The 19,814-nt window shown below is 49.4% G+C and overlaps 1 protein-coding gene across 2 annotated transcripts in view; it reads left to right on the top strand.

The window, feature by feature from the left end:
• Cbp53E (Calbindin 53E) overlaps positions 1 to 19,814 on the top strand; it is a 288,931-nt gene that overhangs the window by 21,303 nt on the left and 247,814 nt on the right. Inside the window, exons 1-2 of one of the 2 annotated variants that reach the window (XM_070530903.1) lie at positions 15,456 to 15,494; positions 16,501 to 17,047. In XM_070530903.1, the coding sequence (XP_070387004.1) occupies positions 15,471 to 15,494; positions 16,501 to 17,047 (571 nt within the window). In that variant the 5' untranslated portion in view covers positions 15,456 to 15,470. Of the gene's footprint in view, positions 1 to 15,455; positions 15,495 to 16,500; positions 17,048 to 19,814 lie in introns of those variants that run through there. The other variant, XM_070530904.1, reaches the window with a different exon arrangement.

Genomic DNA, 19,814 nt, shown 5'->3' with positions numbered 1-19,814 from the left:
GCATCCCGATTGTTTCAAAACATTGTTCTGCACATAAGTCAGGTCTCTATACGAGTTTGCTTCTGCTGTGGGAAATTCTATTAGTACCCATCAAAGTAACTTAATATAAACCGTCCAGCGTCGATTCTTTCGCACTTACTACGGCAGATATATTCGTCCACGCCGATGCTATAACTACACAAGCCTGTTAGTGGACTTAAGTATGATTTATTTGCGTGACAGGAGACTCACGTGTGATCTAAAGTTCCTGCAATGAGTTAGGCATGGGCTCATTGATTGCCATATGTTATTAGCATCGTTGCAGTTTCGGGTTCCGTCACGCAGGTGTTTCGACGTGTTTTACCCTAATCTTTCTCTAACTTGCCCCATGACACGGCTGCAGCAGATGTACAATGCCAGTTCATCTGACATCTGACAGTTCGATTGAGTGTCTGTTGGCGCACATGATGCTTGACGTATAGTTGAGTACAGCACGCACTTACTTTCAAGATTTTTATACAAACCTATGCCTTGTATATTTACTTTGGTATGCAATATTGCTGGAAATCCTGTTCTGCTTTCATGTTTCATTGTGTTCTTGTATGTACTAGCGACCTGGCGCCAAGGCTTTACAGCTGTTGACAGGCACTGAAATAAGCAATAAACAAATTAAACGATAAACAGCAGAACGATGCGCTTCCCATTCGACCACCAACCACCTAGTGACTCAGGTAGGCGGGATGACGGTTAGATACAAACACACATAGATAGATACTTGGCCCCCGGAAAGTGCGTGAAGGTACCCTAAGAATGCTAACAGATTAAAATGATAAGATTATGCGTACGAGAATTGCATTCCCGGAATCTGCACCTCATGAACGTTGTCCCAGCGCCACACGGTAAGGTGGCAGAATTCACGTGACTCTTGCACGCGTTTTGTGTCTCTGCATCTGTACGTCGTACGAAGGCAGTGGCTTCACTAGGCGGTGCGGCGAGCGCCATCAATGGTACAATGCGCCACGACGTGCGTGCAATGCAGAATGACTTTGATCCTTCTCATTGAACTATCTGTTCCTCCTGACGAAGGTTTTCCCGACATACCAATATCGTCTGTTTAAATCACCTCCCCAACACAGGGTCACACTTATGCAAGCACCCAAAACATGGTATATAAGAAACTCAGTAAATGAATAAAGTTAATATAACCTGGAAGATTAAAGGAGGGAGGAGTATATTTTAATGAAGAGAAAGGAGAAGAGGTCAGCCTGGAGAGACAAAAATTTAAGATTACTGCTATTACTTATATCCCCCCCCCCCTACTTCACTGTTCTGATGCAAAATCGTCAAATGGCCAATTAAGCGAAAAAGCCAGCGTCTGTCCTCTGTAGCAACGAAATGGCCGCTAAATTCCCATTGGCTGCGTCACCACGCCACGAGCTTGCCTTGACGGAGCAGAGCGGGTGAAAGGCAGCACCTGCAGCGCTAGCGCGCCAGATGCTGCGTGAGGGGAGAAGCCTTGCCGCGACGCAACGTCACCCTCGCTCTCACTCTCGGAAGCCTGTGTTATTCCTGCGTTCCTTGGCCGCGCAAGGCCTCGCTTGCGTTCGAACTGCGCCTCGTTAAGGCTAAATCAAAACGCGCCAAGCGTCTCAACGCGCTCGCTGGCCCGTGAGGAGTTCAGAACTCAAAGGACTGTTCAGTGGCGTTCAATTGGGTAATAAGGTTTTCGCATTTACAACTCATAAGAAGGGCTTAGGTGCCCTCGGATTTTCGTTCGCCTGTTTTAACACATGTTAGAGATGGGCAAAAATCAGTGCGTAAGGGATCAGTTTGGATATGTATGGCGTAATTTCTTTACTACCCTCTAATAAGAAACCCATCGTGAAAGGTTAGTGACTATGGCGTTGCGCTGCGGAGCTGGAGGTCGTGGCTTAGATCCCTGCAGCGGCGGCGACATTTCGATGGTTGCAAAATACAAAAAAAGCTCGTGCACTTGGATTTAGAACCATATTTAACAAGCCCAGGTGGTCAAAACTAATCCTGAGTTCCCCACTGTGTCTCATGCCTCGCTATTTTGGCACGTAAAGCCACATAATTAATTTAGTTTTAATTAATAAAGAAGCAAGCCCAACGTTTTTGATACGGATGTTATACAAGGTGTCCCAGCTACCTTTAGCGAAACTGTGCAACAGCAATAAAAAAAAAAAACTTTAGGAAAACATGGTACACGATGCGATTACAAGACCCACGGTGTTCGGTCGGCAGATATCTTACGACCGAACACCACGTCTTAAAATCGTGCCTTGCAGCATGTTGTTTTTTTCAAGTACCTTTTTTCGTTGAACAGATTGGTTAAAGTTAACCGGGGCACCCTATATAGCACCTCCATTGCTTACCGTTGTATGGTGCAGCACTAAACTCTGAAGAAGTGTTAAGAGCCAAAGTCAAGTGCAGACAAGGCTTGGTACGTTCCGATTTGAGGAGATACCTGACGGTCATCTCTTGCGCAACGAGCTCACAGCCGATTTTAACATCCCCCTCACCCTCCCCCCCCCCCCCGCCCGCCAAAGCTTTTCCGAGATGGTTCCTTTACGGACTCCCCAAAGTTTTCGGGAGGAGCGTACGATGCCGTGGTTTCATCCGTCAAAAAAAAAAAAAGAGAGAGAGACAACAGAAGAGATGGAGAAAGAACCAGCTACCGTTGAGCTTCCTACAGCCAACAGCATTGCTAGTAAAAAGAGCGCTGGTCACTTGGGAATTATAGGAATAAAGGCAGGTTCGCATTAAACCACTGTGCCTGAGCCCACTCTTACATATGTATTAGGACACCTTATACATGTTTCATGCACGTGTAAGGTCGTTATATGGCGGTGGCCCGCCAGTCGGCGAAACTGTACATGTTCTCGGACTCTCTTCAGTGTCGTCTTTCAATACCACCGTCAATACGCTAACAACTGCGCTAGAGTGTCCCTTTCGCGATTGGTAGTTTCGGGGGTTCGTATTGTGCGCGACGTGAACTTGGACACTTATGACGCCAGTGCATGTATTTCAAAGGTAACAGCAGGTATTCACCATCGCGCACCATCTATGCTGCGCACGCAGCATAGATGGTGCGCGATGCGGAAGTCTTTCACAGGGCGGCTTCCAGCGCATCAGTGATTGAATGAATGAATGAATTCTGGGGTTTAACGTTCCAAAACCTCCATTTGATTATGAGGCACGCCGTGGTGGGGTACTCTGTATTAATTTTGAACACCAGGGGATCTTTAACGTGCCCCCATACACGAGACACGGGCGTTTTTGCATTTGGCTCCCATCGTAATACGGACGCCGCGGCCGGGGTTCGATCCCGCGACCTCGTGCTTAGTAGCGCAACACCATAGCCATTAAGCCATCGCGACGAGTAGTGCATTAGTGATTCTCAGCGTTCTTCTCACAAACACAGGTCTTCGCTGTCTTAGATGCCAGTCAATGAAGTGTCATCGTCATGCTGCCGCTCTCGTTGTGGCCGTGCTGTCGCCGCCACATTCAAGTTGAAGATGCATGTTATTTAGCGCGAAAATGATGAAACATAGATGAGCCGGAATAAGACGAACCCACACAACGATGCGCAGGAAGGAGCTTGACAGAAATTTCACGAGTTCTGCAGAACGTAGGGGTTGTTTGGGCAAAGCCAATGGAGTAACTGCTGTCAGGATGAATGAGCTCAGTGCCGGAGGAATCACTGAAGCCTGGTAATTATATTCTTTGCTCTAGGACAAAGAGCAGCCGACACCACCTGAAAGGCACTAAAGTGTGTCTAAACTCTACGTGAAGAAAAAAAAACCTTGCCAGGGACACCTGTATGACGCGACGCCTTCAGACGGCTGCAGGGTTAAACATCAGCGTAAGAGCGAACGAGCGGAATGGCGGAAGACTTTGGCGAGCGCTTCCTCTGTGGATACCTGGTTCACTGGAACGCATGATGCTATGGCACCTGAAGACACTTTTGAAACAACGCTCCTACTCTGCCAGTATTGTGAGTCGTGTGTGTTGAAACAAATAGAATGCACATTAGTAAACGCATATCACGTTTCGATGGGGCGAAATGTGAAAACGCCTTTGTACTTCGACTTCTACAAACAACCGCAGTTGGTCAAAATTACTACGAACGCAACCATTACTTCGGTCTTCCGTGCCCTCGGAATAGTTTAAATAACAGGCCGAGGAGGAAATAACTTTATTGTGTCCTGAGGGACCCCTCCCCACCCACTCTTGGTTTAGTGGCCGGCAGGGGTCGCAGGCCGCACCCACGTTGGGACGGGAAGCCCGTGAGCCTCCGCCCTTTCGTGAGCCCTCTGGACGGCCCGGAGCTGGGTCTGGTGGTCGTCGCTTTGCAGGGTGTCCACCCAGTCTTCTTCTTTAGTGAACATGGTGCAGCTTAACGCGGAGCATTGCCAAAGCATGTGCGATAGCGAGCAGTACGATTCGCCACAATCCGGACATTGCGGGTCTACTTCTGGTGAATAACGGCTCAGTCTGCCTCTCGAGGGGAACGACGCTGTCTGAAGCATTCTGAATATCGATGACTCTGGTCTAGTGAGTTTAGCGTGGGGGAGCGGGAAGGTCCTCCTCGACAGCTGATAGTGTGTTGTTATTTCGTTGAAGGTGAGCAGCGGGTCTCGGTGCTCCCCTCCCTCCCCGCCACTTCAGTCGCCACGATCGCCGCGGTGCGTGAGTCCTCGCGCGCGTCCGTGCGCCAGCTCGTTGGCGTTGGGAAATTCGGGGTGCACGTCGGCCCCCATGTGGGCTGGAAACCATTTGACGATGTGCTGACCCGCGGTTCCCTCGCTGCCGAGGACGGCCGCCGCTTCCCGGGATATCGAGCCCGAGGCGAATGCTCTTGCCGCCGATCGCGAGTCTGTGTAGACGTAAGGACGTTCGGGGTCTCTCATTGCCATGGCTATTGCCACCTGTTCGGCCACTTCGGACGTTACCCCCTTGACCGATGCTGCGTTAATTATCGTGCCATCCCAGCGTACCGAGACGGCCGCGTACCGGTCACTGCGCCCATACTGGGCCGCGTCTACAAATGCCGCCAGGCCCGGGCAGTTGGCGGTCGATTTCAGCAGTGCTCGGGCCCTCGCCTTTCGGCGCCCCTCGTTGAATTGCGGGTGGACGTTTCTCGGAAGTGGTTCTACCTTGAAAGTGCCCCTGACCGCCGCGCTGAGCGCAATCTTGCGTGCGTTGCACTCTGCCTCGGCATTTTTCCCTGCTTCTTCTAGGATCCGCCTGCCGGCTCTGGTGGCTGAGCTTCCAGACTTATGTGTTGCCTACGAATATTTTTTTTTCTTGGCGAAACAAGACGTGACTACGTTTACGGTATGCTCTGAATGTGGGAGAGAGAAAGAGAGAGGTGATAAGGGAAAGGAAAGGATAATAATCAGGCTGAGTCCAGTTGGTCACCTTGCACAGGGGTAGGGGTAAAGGGGGACTGAAAGATGAGAACGAAAGATGTTCAGTGTGCTGGGACACACACGCAACGAAACGTTCATCATTCGCCTTATCACAAGCTGTATAACACAAGCATTCCGGATTAAGAAAACACAGCTTCAACTTCCCGCACTCGCACCCCGCCGTAAGATCGCACGAGTCTGCCTGCACCACAGATATCTTTTTTCATGCTTCCCCACATTTCAACAACCCAATCCTCCCATTGCTTCCCACCACAGCCACTCCAACGCCATTTTATCTTCGAGATCTATCACAACGAACTTTCGACAATCGTTTTTCCCACGTACAGCCAAGGCTGGAAGAATGTCCCAACCCACATTACAGTGATGAGTGATCACTCCCTGTTCAAAGCCTCCATCACTGTACCTTTGTTAATGTACATCCTTACCTTCACTTTCAACTCCCATTTCCATGCAATGCCCATCGATGGGGCCCATGAAGTGTAATAAATAAATAAATAAATAAATAAATAAATAAATAAATAAATTATACATGTGAAATTACTTGTTAAATCAGAATAAGGGCGGCTTGTATGCGGTGGAATGGCGTCATTGCTCGATTGCTTTTGATTGTCGTCTCCAGCGACGCACGCAAAACGTAGTCCATACCCTCCTCACCCATATCACTTAATTTTTCGTTTTGAATGACTGGTAAAACTATTTACAGCTTTATGGACCAACCTTTGCAATTTTAATTCGCTGCCAAGTGTCACTTCAGGCCCTATATAGTTTTCTCGTGCATGAAAAAAGAGCGGAAGGCAGGCTTGCATTGGTTTTAAGCTCTATCCTCGCAAATCATGGTGCATGACCATTACCACTCTGGTGACACCATAGGATAGGATAGGATAGGCTAGGATAGGATACACTTTATTGCTCTAATTTACAGTCATTCAGCGGTCAAAGCGGGTGCTTCCATCTTCTTCTTGTCGATGGCGACTCCCGTCTTGCAGGGTTGGCACCCCTATTCCAGGGCACTACTGAGCGTGGCTGCTCGTCGGGCATGGTGCACCAGCCCCCGTTGGAGGCATGGGTTGCCGCTGGAGAGCAGACTCTCCCACTGCTCCGCACTCGGGTTTTCTATATTGTGGAATGTTTTGTTTTTGCAGCATTCCCACGTGATATGATACCATAACGATAAGGCCGGACTTCTGACTGCAGCCAAAGGAGCACACAGAGACTAATTCGCGTTTTCCGCCTTCTCCACGGTTACCGCTGTCGTCACTGGCATTTTCTGTGCCTGCTAACGGTAAACGCTTACATGCGCGGAGCGTTATGCAAACATGTCAGACACAGATATGTATGCGTACACAAAACAACACGCCTAACTTAATCCTGATATGCCTATGCGTGCATTTACAAAACGCGATTCAAAACACCCGAAGGGATAAAATATATCTTTTCATGCATATTGCTGCCAGCGTCCTCCTTAATTCAGGAAAAGTTCTGACCCGTGCTTAGCCGGAATTATCTGGAAAAAAAAAGAAAGCTGTTATCAAAATAACGCTGGCATTTTAATCCGCTTATAAACGTTTGTGTTTTTCTTGAATCGAAATGAAGCTGTGCAGTTGTGCCTAACTGTCAGCCAGGCTTTATTCCTATTAGTTCTTCTCATAATAAAGACATGATGTGCGAATTTGTATTTTTTTTTCGTGATAGAAAAAAAACCATGAGATGACGCAGACCCATTTATTAATAGTTTATATTCTTAATCAAGATAGTTATGCATATCTGTTCTACTAAACAGCGCCAACATTGGCAGAAAAATTACCTTCGCATAAAAGGCACAGACGTAGGATTACTTCGTGTTTGTTGTTCTCTCTGCAGCTCCTCGGCTGAGTTTCATCACAGAGGCTGTTTGACAGGTCCAAATATCACATCTGTTCAATGCTCCTGCAAAATGTCAAACATGTGAACGTGTTTGTTTCCCTTGTCAAGCCGAGTCGGCCCTCTAGAGCGTGACCAGTAATCAAAGCAAATTACTTTGTGCGGTGATACAGCAAAACAGCAGAAAGAGAACTTCTGAAATGTCGCGTCTCGGGTTGTCGGAGTGAATCAGCGTTAGGCGCCGATGGGTTCCGTCACAAACAATGACTACACACTGGCGAGCGTCGGGCTGGACTTATTTGGCTCTCACTGTGACAGCAGTCAAAATCTCGAAAGTGTGTTTGCTGTGTTCGTCCATCTGTGACGCCGACAGCTGTCGTCGTCAATGTCAGCCACGGCCTCATCTTATGCTTCACATTCACCTTAAGGCGACAAAGCCTGACAATGATCAAGTTGCGCTATCACACTTCGCAACTTGTACGGGATTCTGCGCCCCCAAACTGACACCAAGAGGTGTGACGTCTGTGCATGTATTTCGGAGGCCCCAACAGGCAACGTTGTAGCGGACGAAAACGCGACGTTTTGTGAATCGCACGAAGGCTGTTGCAATAAATAGGTTCAGTGCTAGAGAATCGTCGAATTCCGGGGATTTTTTGTTGTTGAGTATCATGAAAGAGAGAATTACCTACCATCTATACAAGAACTGAAATCCTATCTTCTCTCAGGAAGCAAACAACCTAGCAGAAGTGAAAGCCTTGTTGCCTCTGGAAGTATTCTTGTGTCGACCATCGGGGCCAGAACTGCGGCAAGCAATACATGAATAAGCGCTACAAAAATGTCTCCATATTTCAGTAGAATACCAACAGTCTTGGAAGGAAGTGTGCTGACTTTCGTAAACTGTTTGCACAATACAACTTTCCAATACATTGCATTGAAGAGGCGGAAATCAGTGACGATTTCCACCTCTCGAATTATGTGATATACAAGACGTCTTGTCTAGGTGCTGATAGTAGAGTGAGAAAGGACTTACCATCGTATCAAATTGAATCCAGTTATTCAGACTTTCCGGAATTTATCGCATGTAAGGTATCCTATGGCAAGCTGCGCATAACAGTGATTACTCTATATCTACAACCTTCAAAACGTATTTCAGTAGAAGCGCTAGTGGATATCTTCAAAGTGGCTCATCCTAATGTATTTATATTTTGAGACTTCAATGCCCATAACATTATCAGGGGCAGTGGTCACTGTGATGCACGTGGTAATGCTATTGAGTGCGCCATAGATAAATGCAACTTGACTGTTTTAAAGGATAGACCTCAAACATTTCTGCGTGGATATAATTATTCAAGCTGCATAGATGTTACCTTGTGTTCACAAGATCTAGTGAATGGTGTGGAATGGACAACGGATATGGAAACGCGGGGAAGTGATCATTTTCCCATCCTTGTAAATCACCCTAACATGAACAATGATATCAGACGTTACAGCAGACTAACCAACTACGAAACTTTTCGGTTCAGCCTAACGGATCAAATTTATCAACATACAACGGTTGAAAGATTTACTGAATTTTTGCGGGATAATGTGAACATATGCACAAAGAAGGTCTCAATTCCAAAAGATTATGCTGCAGTTAACCGAGAGTATGAAAACCTAAGAGTCATCAGACGCAGATACTGAAGAGCGTACCGACGGAACGGGAATTTGTAAGCAAAGTTGGATTCTTTGCGCAAAGTTACGGAACTTGACGGGTTGAAAGTCCGCCCTCATATTCGGGTGGGCAAACAAGTCAGTACTGGCGTAATTTACGATGTTGACGAGACCATTGTCGACTCCGACCTGTCGATCTTAATCAAGCCGGCTACAGAAAACGCCACCATCGCAAACGCGTTTCGTCTCGCACGTCACGGTGTGTTAAGATCATATTCAAGGGCGAATCCCTCCCATCGCATGTAAAAGTGGCCCACTTTCGACACGCAGTTCTCCCGTTTATACCAAAACCGCTACAGTGCTGGAAGTGCATGAAGCTTGGCCATGTGAGTAGTGTATGCAATATTACTACCGTATGTTCTCGCTGCACTAGCCCCACACCACTAACACGTGCGAGGCCAGTATGCTGAAGTGCACAAATTGTAGCGGCCCTCACGATGCATCCTCGAAGGAATGCCCTTTCATTCGAAAGGAAATGGCAATATTGAAAAAAAAATGCTTAGAGACCACTCGTCTCACCGAGAAGCAGCAGCATCTATTAAGCGACGACGATCACGTCGCCGACGTCGATCAAGAACCTCCAAAGCCTCTGCAGAACGCCAGCCACGTACATTACCCCCCGCTCCTCCGCCCAGGGCAAACGCAGTCAGCTCAAAGGACACAGGTGCATCGAACAGCATGGCTGCTGACGCTTGGCCTGCGCTCCCGAGGCTATATGCACCTACTGAGCGAAATCAGAGTTCTACAGCACGGGATACCTCGTCTGTTCCTGAGAAATTGTCGGACCAGGATCAACAAGTTGTTGTCATGATCAGCTCTCTGATGAGTGCTATTCGTGTTCTTCTGGACAAGCTACAGACACCAACAGCTCGAATTGCGTTGCGAGTGCTGGATGCCATCAATCCGCTTCTTGCGAGCCTTCAGAAGTCCAGTGCTTGAGAGCTTCTACAACAGAACGATGGCTCATCGACAACAACAGCGACCGTTCCGGGGTGATGTCAGCAGTGCCTCCATATTCCAATGGAATGCGAGAGGCCTGAGGTCACGTATTTCGGAGTTGCGACAGTTCGTGTTTGACAACCAGTTTCCTATACTGGTTATCTGTGAACCGAACTTATCAGCCTCCATAAGACTATCAGGATATGAACCTTTTGTTTCAACCACGTGTGTCCGTAGTAATAAGTTCCTGGTTTACATTCGCAAAGACCTTACGTATTTTTCCCAACCCGTAGCGCCACACGACGGTAACCAATACGCCTGTGTTACTGCAAAAAAGAAGAGGCTCTCTTTTACTCTTATTGGCGTCTACCTATCCCCAACAAGTCACTTTGATAGCAAAAGATTAGAAGATATTATGGCTGCTACTCCCGGTCCTTAGATAATAACAGGGGACTTCAACGCTCACCACCATATATGGGGAAGCTCAAGGATAAATTCGAGGGGCAGGTCACTAATGTCATTTGCATCAGGCCACAACCTGTGTCTTCTAAATGACGGAAGCCCGACATTTCTTCGAGGAACAACGTACAGCAGTTGCCTTGACTTGACTTTTGGTGTCACGTTGCCCGACTTCGAGCGTGCAGTGGTTCACTGATATTGAAACCCACGGAAGTGATCACATTCCGACCTATGTGAGAATCGATGGATTAGACGCCGCATTACCGGTTGTATCTCGCCAAATCGACTGGTCAGCCTTTCAAGCTCGTGTAGAAGACACATGCAAGAAACATATCGCACGCAAATCAGAAGACATAATTGCAGACGCAATGCAAGATTGCATGCATTGCTTCATGCATTGCATGCTTCATGCATTGCATGCATTGCACTACGTCGCCGAGCTGAAAGGAGGTACTGGCGCATCAAGTCAATTCTTGACCTCAGAGAAGCTCGGCGCATGCAAAAGACGATAAAGCGCCGAATGGATAAGCTAGCGGATCAAAGATGGAAATGCTTTTGCGAGTCACTGGACCTCCGCAAGCCATTATCCCCTGTGTGGCGTACCCTACGCGGTCTTAGCTCAAGCCCCCAGCAACGACGCCCTTTAAACGCCCTTGCTCTCTATCAAAACCGCCGTGAGATAGAAGTTGCGGAGGAATTTCGTGCGAAAGTCGCCGGCGGCACAGTTTTAGTCTTTGACATGACTTTAGGTGACATCCCCGGTCCACGAGATACATGTATGGACGTTCCATTCTATATGGAAGAGTTAGAAGCTCGCTTCTAACTCTTCCATATACCTTTCCGGCTGGAAGCGAGCTTCCAGCCGGAAAACTAGACGATGCAGCGCCTCGAGGTGACGCTGCATTGCTCCCTACGCCGCCAAATCCTCTACTGACGTTGCCCACTCATCTGAGCCTTCTCGACATGCAAGTGACGGTGTTTCTGTATCTGCTCTTATAGACACTGGGGCGCATTTGTCGGTAATGAGCGCTGACCTTCGCAACCGCTTGAAGAAAATTATCACGCCCGCCACGACGCCTGTTGTCCGTGTCGCCGATGGCGGAACAGCCCCCGTAATTGGTATGTGTACCGCCCGCGTCTCCTTCGCCGATCGCTCCACTATCGTGCTATTTACAGTCATCGCCCACTGTCCCCACGACATCATCCTCGGCGTGGACTTCCTCCCCGCACATTTTGCACTCATCGATTGTTCCGGCAGTACTCTCCGCCTTGACCTGCCCGTTCTGGATCCCGCTGAACCATACCCCAGTTGCCTCAGTTCCGTCGACTTCGTTCGCTTGCCACCTTCGGCACTGACTTACGTTGACTTAGTGTCATCCCCACCAGTGCCCGATGGTCACTACATAGAGGTTCCTATGCAAGACGTCCTACTTACACACGGGATCACAGTACCTCATAAAGTTTTATCTATTACGGCGAATTGGGTCTGCCTGCCAGTGGTCAATTTTGGCTTGACGACACAAGTGCTGCCACGCGGAATAAGTCTCTGGCCCAGCTTTGCTCATTCGACGATAACTCAGTAGCATCTATTGCAGTAGACGACAATTCAGCTGATCCTCCTCTACATCGCAGTCGGCATCTTGTACCATCGCCAACTCACAGAACATGATTGCGCCCGACATGCCGTCCGAGCACGCTCGTGAGCTCTACCGCGTTCTGTTTTCCTACCATGATATTTTTTACTTTAACGATCGTCCTTTGGCCCAAACTATACACCTGTTAAACATCGCATTAATACCGGCGATGCCCCTCGTATTCATCGCCGCCCGTATCGAGTGTCACCGGCTGAGCGTCAAGTTATTCACGCAGAGGTTCGCAAAATGCTTCCCAAGAACATCATAGAACCGTCATGTAGTCCATGGGCGTCACCTGTTGTACTGGTAAAAAAGAAGGATGGCTCATGGCGCTTTTGCGTGGATTATCGGCACCTTAACAGGGTTACCAAAAAGGACGTGTATCCCCTACCTCGGATTGATAACGCCCTTGACTGCCTTCACGGTGCTCGCTACTTCTCGTCTATTGACCTTCGCTCCGCCTACTGGCAGATTGCCGTGGAGGATCTCGACCGCGAGAAGACTGCTTTTGTAACACCCGACAGTCTTTCTCAATTCAAAGTGATGCCGTTCGGTCTATATAACGCTCCTGCCACCTTTGAACGCATGATGGACTCCCTTCTTCACGGTTTCAAATGGTCCACGTGCCTGTGCCGCTTGGACGACGTTATATTATTCTCCCCAACGTTCGCTACACACCTCGAGCACCTCTCAGCAGAACTGAACGTTTCTGCCGTTCTGCAACTCAACGTATCGAAGGGCCAATTCGGCCGTCGCCAGATTACCGTCCTCGGGCATCTCGTTGACGCGAACGGAGTGCAACCGGACCCATGCAAGATCCATGCTGTTACGCACTTCCCTGTTCCGAAGTGTGTGAAGGATGTGCGCAGCTTCATCGGCCTTTGTTCGTACTTCCGCCGTTTCGTGAAAAATTTCGCGGCCATAGCACGACCACTCACCGAGCTTTTGAAAAGAGACGCCCCTTTCCAGTGGGGCGATAACTAGGCCTCTGCATTCTCGCATCTAATGGACCTTCTCACAACGCCTCCCGTTCTGGCCCATTTCGATCCTTCTGCACCTAGCGAAGTCCGCACTGATGCCAGCGGTCACGGAATTGGCGAAGTACTGGCCCAACGCCAGCGTGGCAACGACCGTGTTATCGCTTACGCCAGCAGGCTCCTCACCCTCGAAGCGCAACTATTCCATCACTGAGCGTGAGTGTCTGGCCCTAGTTTGGGCGGTTGCGAAGTTCCGCCCGTACTTATATGGCCGACCTCTTTCCGTTCTCACAGACCATCACGCGCTTTGCTGGTTATGCTCACTGAAAGATCCTGCAGGAAGACTTGGTCGTTGGGCCTTACGCCTCCAAGCATATTCGTATACTGTCACCTACAAATCTGGCCGACTACACAAGGACGCTGGCTGCCTGTCCCGCTACCCGGTAGACGAGCTTGACGACGCCGACAGTAGTACCGCCGACGGCATTTTCTCTGTGTCTGCCTTCGCTAACTGACTCTGTGTCTGCCTTCGCTAACCTTGTCTGCCTGAGCAGTACCGAGACCTATCGCTGCGAGTACTCATCGAGCGTCTGCGCTCTACACCTACTGACGCATCCGTTCGCCGATATGTCCTCCAGGGCGGCATTCTGTATCGAAGGAACTTCCTCCCTGACAGATCTGATCGTCTTCTTGTCGTGCCAAAATATCTACGACAGACTGTGCTCTTTCAGATGCATGACACACCCACTGCAGGACATCTTTAGGTAACCCGCACGTACGACCGCGTCCGCCGCCGCTTCTATTGGCCTAGTCTCGCTCGCTCCGTCCGACGCTATGTTGCTTCCTGTGATCCCTGCCAGCGTTGGAAAACACCTCAGGTGCTACCTGCCGGTCATCTCCAGCCGATCACCGTCCCTGTGGAACCGTTCTTTCGGGTTGGCTTAGACCTTCTCGATCCCTTTCCCACGTCATCCTCCGGGAGCAATTGGGTAGCCGTCGCAGCTGGTTACGCCACCCGATACGCTATCACGCGGGCTCTCCCTACCAGTTGCGCCACTGACGTCGCGGACTTCCTCTTGCGTGACGTTATCTTGCTTCATGGTGCCCCACGACAGCTGCTTACTGACCGTGGTCGTAACTTCCTCTCGAAAGTTATCGCCGACATTGTGCGTTCCTGCTCCATTCAACCCAAGCTGACTACCTCATACCATCCTCAAACCAATGGCCTGACAGACCGGCTAAACCGTACTCTTACCGATATGCTGTCTAAGTACGTTTCCAAGGACCACCACGACTGGGACATTACCCTTCCTTACGTCACATTTGCGTACAATTCTTCCCGGCACGACACCGACGGATTTTCTCCATTTTATCTACTGTACGGTCGCGAACCGACCCTGCCCCTTGACACGGCACTTCCTCCTGCTGCGATCTCAACAAGCGAATATGCGCGCGACGCCATCGCCCTCGCCGACCATGCACGCCAGCTTGCCCGTGCTCGACTGACGGCCTCACAAACCACTCAGCAGCGTCAGTACAACGCCCGCCACCGTGACGTACAGTTTTCGCCTGGTGCGCTCGTGCTCCTGTAATCGCCCTCTCGTCACGTCGGACTTTCCGAAAAGCTCCTTTCGCGATACACAGGGCCCTACCGCGTGCTGCGCCAGGTGACGCCTGTGACGTACGAAATTGCTCCTGTGTGTTCAACCTCGACCTCTACTCTGGCATCTAGTGATGTCGTGCACGTCAGTAGGCTCAAGTCCTACCACACTGCTTCCGAGTCCGGCCTTTAGTCGCTCCGGGACGGCGCTTTTGCCGCCGGGGGCAGTGCTACGGAACAGTGTTTACAATGACGAAGAGGCGAGCAGTGAGAAGACGAAGACGACGATTGGAGGCTAGCGCGGGCTGTTGCCTCTTGGCCAAGTGCGGCGTATTCCCTTGTAAATATGCTTGTATACAGCTTCTCGTCTGCGTCTTCCTACGTAACATACGTAACAATATTTCACTTTGTTCAGAAACGAGGAAGGTATATGGTATTCGATTCAATGTTCGAAGGACGTTTTTCTCAGCCATTCGTATTTGATTCCATTCGGAAATTTCGCTGTTGGAACACGCGCGGTAAATTAATAATAATAATAATAATAATAATAACAATAATAATAATAATAATAATAATAATAATAATAATAATAATAATAATAATAATAATAATAAAGGGCCTTCTAAGGCAACGTCACACGTATATTACGCTTCACCCGGTTCTTGGTCAATCCCCTGCAGGGTAATTGCGCCCTAATTTGGGGAAAACAATAACTTTCATTTATAAAAAATGCTGGCAGTGACCTTCGCAGTAAAACGCATTGACCTCATGTTGCAGCTCATAACAATAGACATGGTCACGTCGAGAGCTCGTCGTCGGCAGTACAACACTTGCTGGCCTCTTTGTCCGGTGGATGACTCCAACAAAACTATCAAAGGTGAAGCTTCGGGTTTTGGTTGCTCAGTAACTACGTCACTTTCTTGAAAGAGCCCGTTTCTGAGTGTACACAAAGCATGCAGTGGCGTCCCTGCACCAAGCCTAACCACATGCAAGACATACAAGATCTGCTCACTGTCACCATCGTGCAGAATTCGCTTTTCTGGCGCTGTCCCCGCCAGGAGTGCCATCAAACGAAACTTTATTTGGCCGACGTGTTGACGCCAAATATTGCTTCCACTTACTTTCTCCTTTAATTCCCTTGGCGGGAAGTGAGTGCTCGTCTTGTCTCGATCAGCTCGTGGGCTTCGGCGGGAGAGCCGCGACTTGTTTGTGCTTGCACCGGCGACGCAGTGCGGCAGCGACGGCTGCGCAGGCGGTCCACGGGGAGCGCGGCTTAGACGTGTCCCCGTCGGGCGCACACAGGCGCAGGTCTCCGCCCCAGATCAATGCCCCCGCCGGACACAGCGCCGAGCAATCGCTCACACGGACGGCTCCACTACAGCAAACAGTGCGTCCCTCTGATTACTGCGTTTCCTGCGCCAGGGCTCCTTAGGCTGCCTTTTCCCTTGTGGGCAAATCCTCAGAATCAGCGTTGCCAGGCTGGATCGTGGCTGCTGCAGGAGCTACACATTTGATTTTCTTTTTATTTTATAACCTTTTCTTACGAAAACCTCACAAGTACTTTGCCACGCTCAAAAGCTCTCTGAACGTTCATTCCAAGATTACGAAAGCTTAGGATATGGTAAGCGCATTTACTTTTAACAACTCATTACCAGGGTCTCGACAAGTCCACTCAACTCTCATCTAATATTGCTCTTGGCAAGATTGGTCGTTCCACCAATTTATTTTTGTCATGTACTATTCGTTCGTGCTTAACAACACCGCAGCACAGTGTCTGGCACCATCAAGTGCACCTCCCGCACTGCCATTGGCGCTATTAAGTGCATCGCAGCCGCGGCAGGCATTCTTGCCGCTCGACTCATGCGTGGACCTTCCTGTTGCAGCGATGTGACGCGCTCCCGGCCCCGCCGGTGCGTCCGAGTGGCGGGCGCGCACCTGCGGCGTGGACCCGCGGCGGCAGCAGGTCGATACTGCGGCTGCGCAGAGGCGAGGATGCGCCCCCCGGCGGAGCGCCGAGCGGCCGACGGTGCTGGGACGCAGTCGGCCGCTTCTCGTCGTCGCCCGCAGAGCACGAGCCGCCGCTGCGCAGAGCCGCCGCACTCAGGCCCGAGCACACCACACACTCACAACAGCGCGCCCCCTTACGCGACAACCCTCCGCCGCCACTCGGCCCTGTCGATCGACCCGCTCAGACGACTTTGAAACGTCTCCCCAATCTTCCTTTACCTGCGTCTCCCACCCTCGTGCCCTGCTCTTACAGACCACTCCTTTGCCAAAAACTTAACACGAGCGCGATGGCCGAAAGCACCAAGGCAGGCAGCAAGAGCAGTGCCAACTTCATGCGCCAGTTCAGGGACAAGAAGACTAGGGAGCTCAAGAACCTGACGGCCAGCCAGTTCATGGACGTCTGGAGCCACTACGACAAGGACGGTCAGTAACGCATGTCACACCTCCCTTTACAACCACCCACGGCCGACGTGCCCAGGAGGTCCCGCGTCCTGGGCGCGCCGGCACCGCGTGCGCGCTCGGCTTTGCAGAGCGACACGCGGCCCACGTGTTGGGCCTCCGGCCTCGCTCGACGGCGACGCTGGCCACCGCGCGAGCTGCCAGAAGTGACGCGTCACGTGGCCGGCACATCTGCCACTTGGCTGCACGCGCACAGATGTGCGATAGCGAGCAGCGCGCGCCCAAATGCCACTCGATCACTCTGGTCAGTCATTCATCAACGTTTCACAGCCCGACTGCTCTATCATCGCCATTACTAACTGACGCCCTTGGACGAGTCATGCAATTACCGCGTGGAAATTGCGTACCTATAGGATATAACTTCGCGCCACAGTGCGATGCCAGCGGTGTTTCGCAGCCAGCAGAAAGCTTTTGCAATTATCATGGATGAAAGTTACGCAGAAACCTGAAAGTAAGCGGCGCGGCGCAATTTTCTCGCTAGTCTGGTTTCGTTTTTCACTGGTTGAGACAGTGCGTGTGGCTTTTGCTCAAACGAAAAAGAACGTGCCCATGTGTGAGCATTCAAGTCATGGTAATAAGCTATTTGGATAACTAAGCTCGGTTTCTGGCTTTTATTTGATTGCATATTTGCTTACGGCACATATCAATGATGATTGACTTTGATAAATGATGTGTGTCATGCCCTACTGCAACGTCCATATATAGATGGGCTCAACACCGTGTCCTTGCAAGGCCCAATAAACATTTTGATATACACGTCTCCCCTGAAGATATTTTTTTGTTCTACAAAAGAGTTTACTTCGTCCTATAGTTTAGGCACGATATATAAGTTTACTACAACCACGGAGGAAAAATGTAGCATAAAACAAATGGCCAACTTGCAGCAATCTACTATACAGTATACGCGCAAGATAGTCCCGCAGCCTCCAGCAGCGCCGCCATGCAAACGTTCATAGTATTACTGCGCTTAAACTTCGTGAGTATTTAAGAAAGCCGGTTTGTGGCTCATACATATTATGTTCCCTCGGTGGCACCCGGTGTTCCCTCGGAGGCTAGTCTTTCTTTATTTAACTCATTACTTTGCTTTAAAAGAACCTTGGATTGATGGTTTAAATCTCGATAGTTGCTGCACATTCCTAATGGATAATTAGGGACGTAAGCTCACCACTTCTATGTACATGGGCTGATGAAAAGCAGTTTGAGCGTCGTTATGGCTGCTTGATTGTTTCTGCTGCAACACCGACAGAAGAAAATTACGTGTTCCTTGATGTATGCACAATAAAAGGGAATAAAGTCGTCTTGGCTGGCGAAAGTGAATATTTATTAATTTCTGTTCTATACTGTTCTTCCTTTCTTTCTTTCTTTCTTTTTTTCTTTCTTTCTTTCTTTCTTTCTTTCTTTTTTTCTTTCTTTCTTGTCTGAGCGCCTCTTGGTCGTCTGCTTTACATTAATAAGGCGGCACGCTTGCGACCCTCGTGAAATTTTCAACGCAAACACGTTCCGAAAGCTCTGAACGACCAGAATTCTAGCATGGTTGTTGAATCATTACTCCTGCATTCAGGTGAATCAACTCTTTCTGCTCCAGGCAGTATAATTACGTTTACGCGCCTCAGTGGAGCAAGTTAAATCAGGCTATTACTTTTGCCCGGCGTGCGCGCTTCGTCTCACTAGCAAACAATTTACAGACCTTTCTTTTTTTTTGGGGGGGGGGGGGGGCTGCTGCTTCTGCTGTTTCAATTCACGAAGTAGGAAACTCCCAGTGTAGCGTGTATTTGTGGCACATCGTTAGAGAAGGACTGGCATGGAACAGGTGGAATGGAATGGAATGGAAAACTTTATTGGTTCTTTAAGATATTAGCGAGTTGAGGACGAAGTCTTCATTCTTGAAAACTTTGGGTCCTCTTCAGCCTTGGGTGGGCCAGTAGTCCAGGGCACCACTGAGTCGGGCCACCTCGCTTGCGTGTGCTATGAGGGCCCTTTGGACCCCTAGCTCGCAGCTGGTGAGCCGGCTCTCCCATTGCTCCGCACTTGGTGTTGTATGTTTGTGGAATGTCTTGTTTCTCTCGCATTCCCATGTGATGTGATGTAGTGTTGGTGGAACATAACGTTGCGAAACGTGCGGTGATTAGACCACTGAAAACCTCCCTTACCATTTGTCTGTTCCGAAAGTTGCGACATATCTAACGCTTGACGAGTGATCAACTGATCTTCAACAGTGCTTTGCGCATTACGACCTAACTACACGTCACCTTGGCAGGGCTTCTATAGCATACAGCGATTGCATTAAAAGTTCAGCTTCTTGCATCGGTTATATCATGGCCACTTATTTATTTTGACGTATGACAGTGACGCTGTCTTCGGCGGAAAACTGCAGCTCAGCCTTCTTTTGTCTCGTGATGCAGAAGATGAAGGTGCCAACAGGAACCGAAGGAAACACTCTGGTTACTGCTATAGTTCAACTTAGTGCGTGGAAATTAAAAAAGAAACGAAGTAATTCAAATGAATTAAACCGTTAAGAATTTGCGAAAGCTCCATTAAAACTTTTGATGCTTACAAAAAAAAAATAAAGACGCTTGCACAGCCCATTATCCCAGTAAGAAGCGACTTTGAGGAGGCAAGAAAGGATGACATGAAAGGAGGGCGTTATGTTTCGCAACGCTCGAGTTAAGATGCGTGCGCTTTGCAAAAACAAAGTTAAAAGACGCAGGCGTGTGCAAATGACGCCACTTGA

This window comes from Dermacentor albipictus, chromosome 1 (assembly GCF_038994185.2).
Source record: "Dermacentor albipictus isolate Rhodes 1998 colony chromosome 1, USDA_Dalb.pri_finalv2, whole genome shotgun sequence".
NCBI lineage: Eukaryota > Metazoa > Arthropoda > Arachnida > Ixodida > Ixodidae > Dermacentor > Dermacentor albipictus.
The sequence above is the reverse complement of the archived record's forward strand: the minus strand, read 5'-3'. Positions and strand labels throughout refer to the sequence as shown.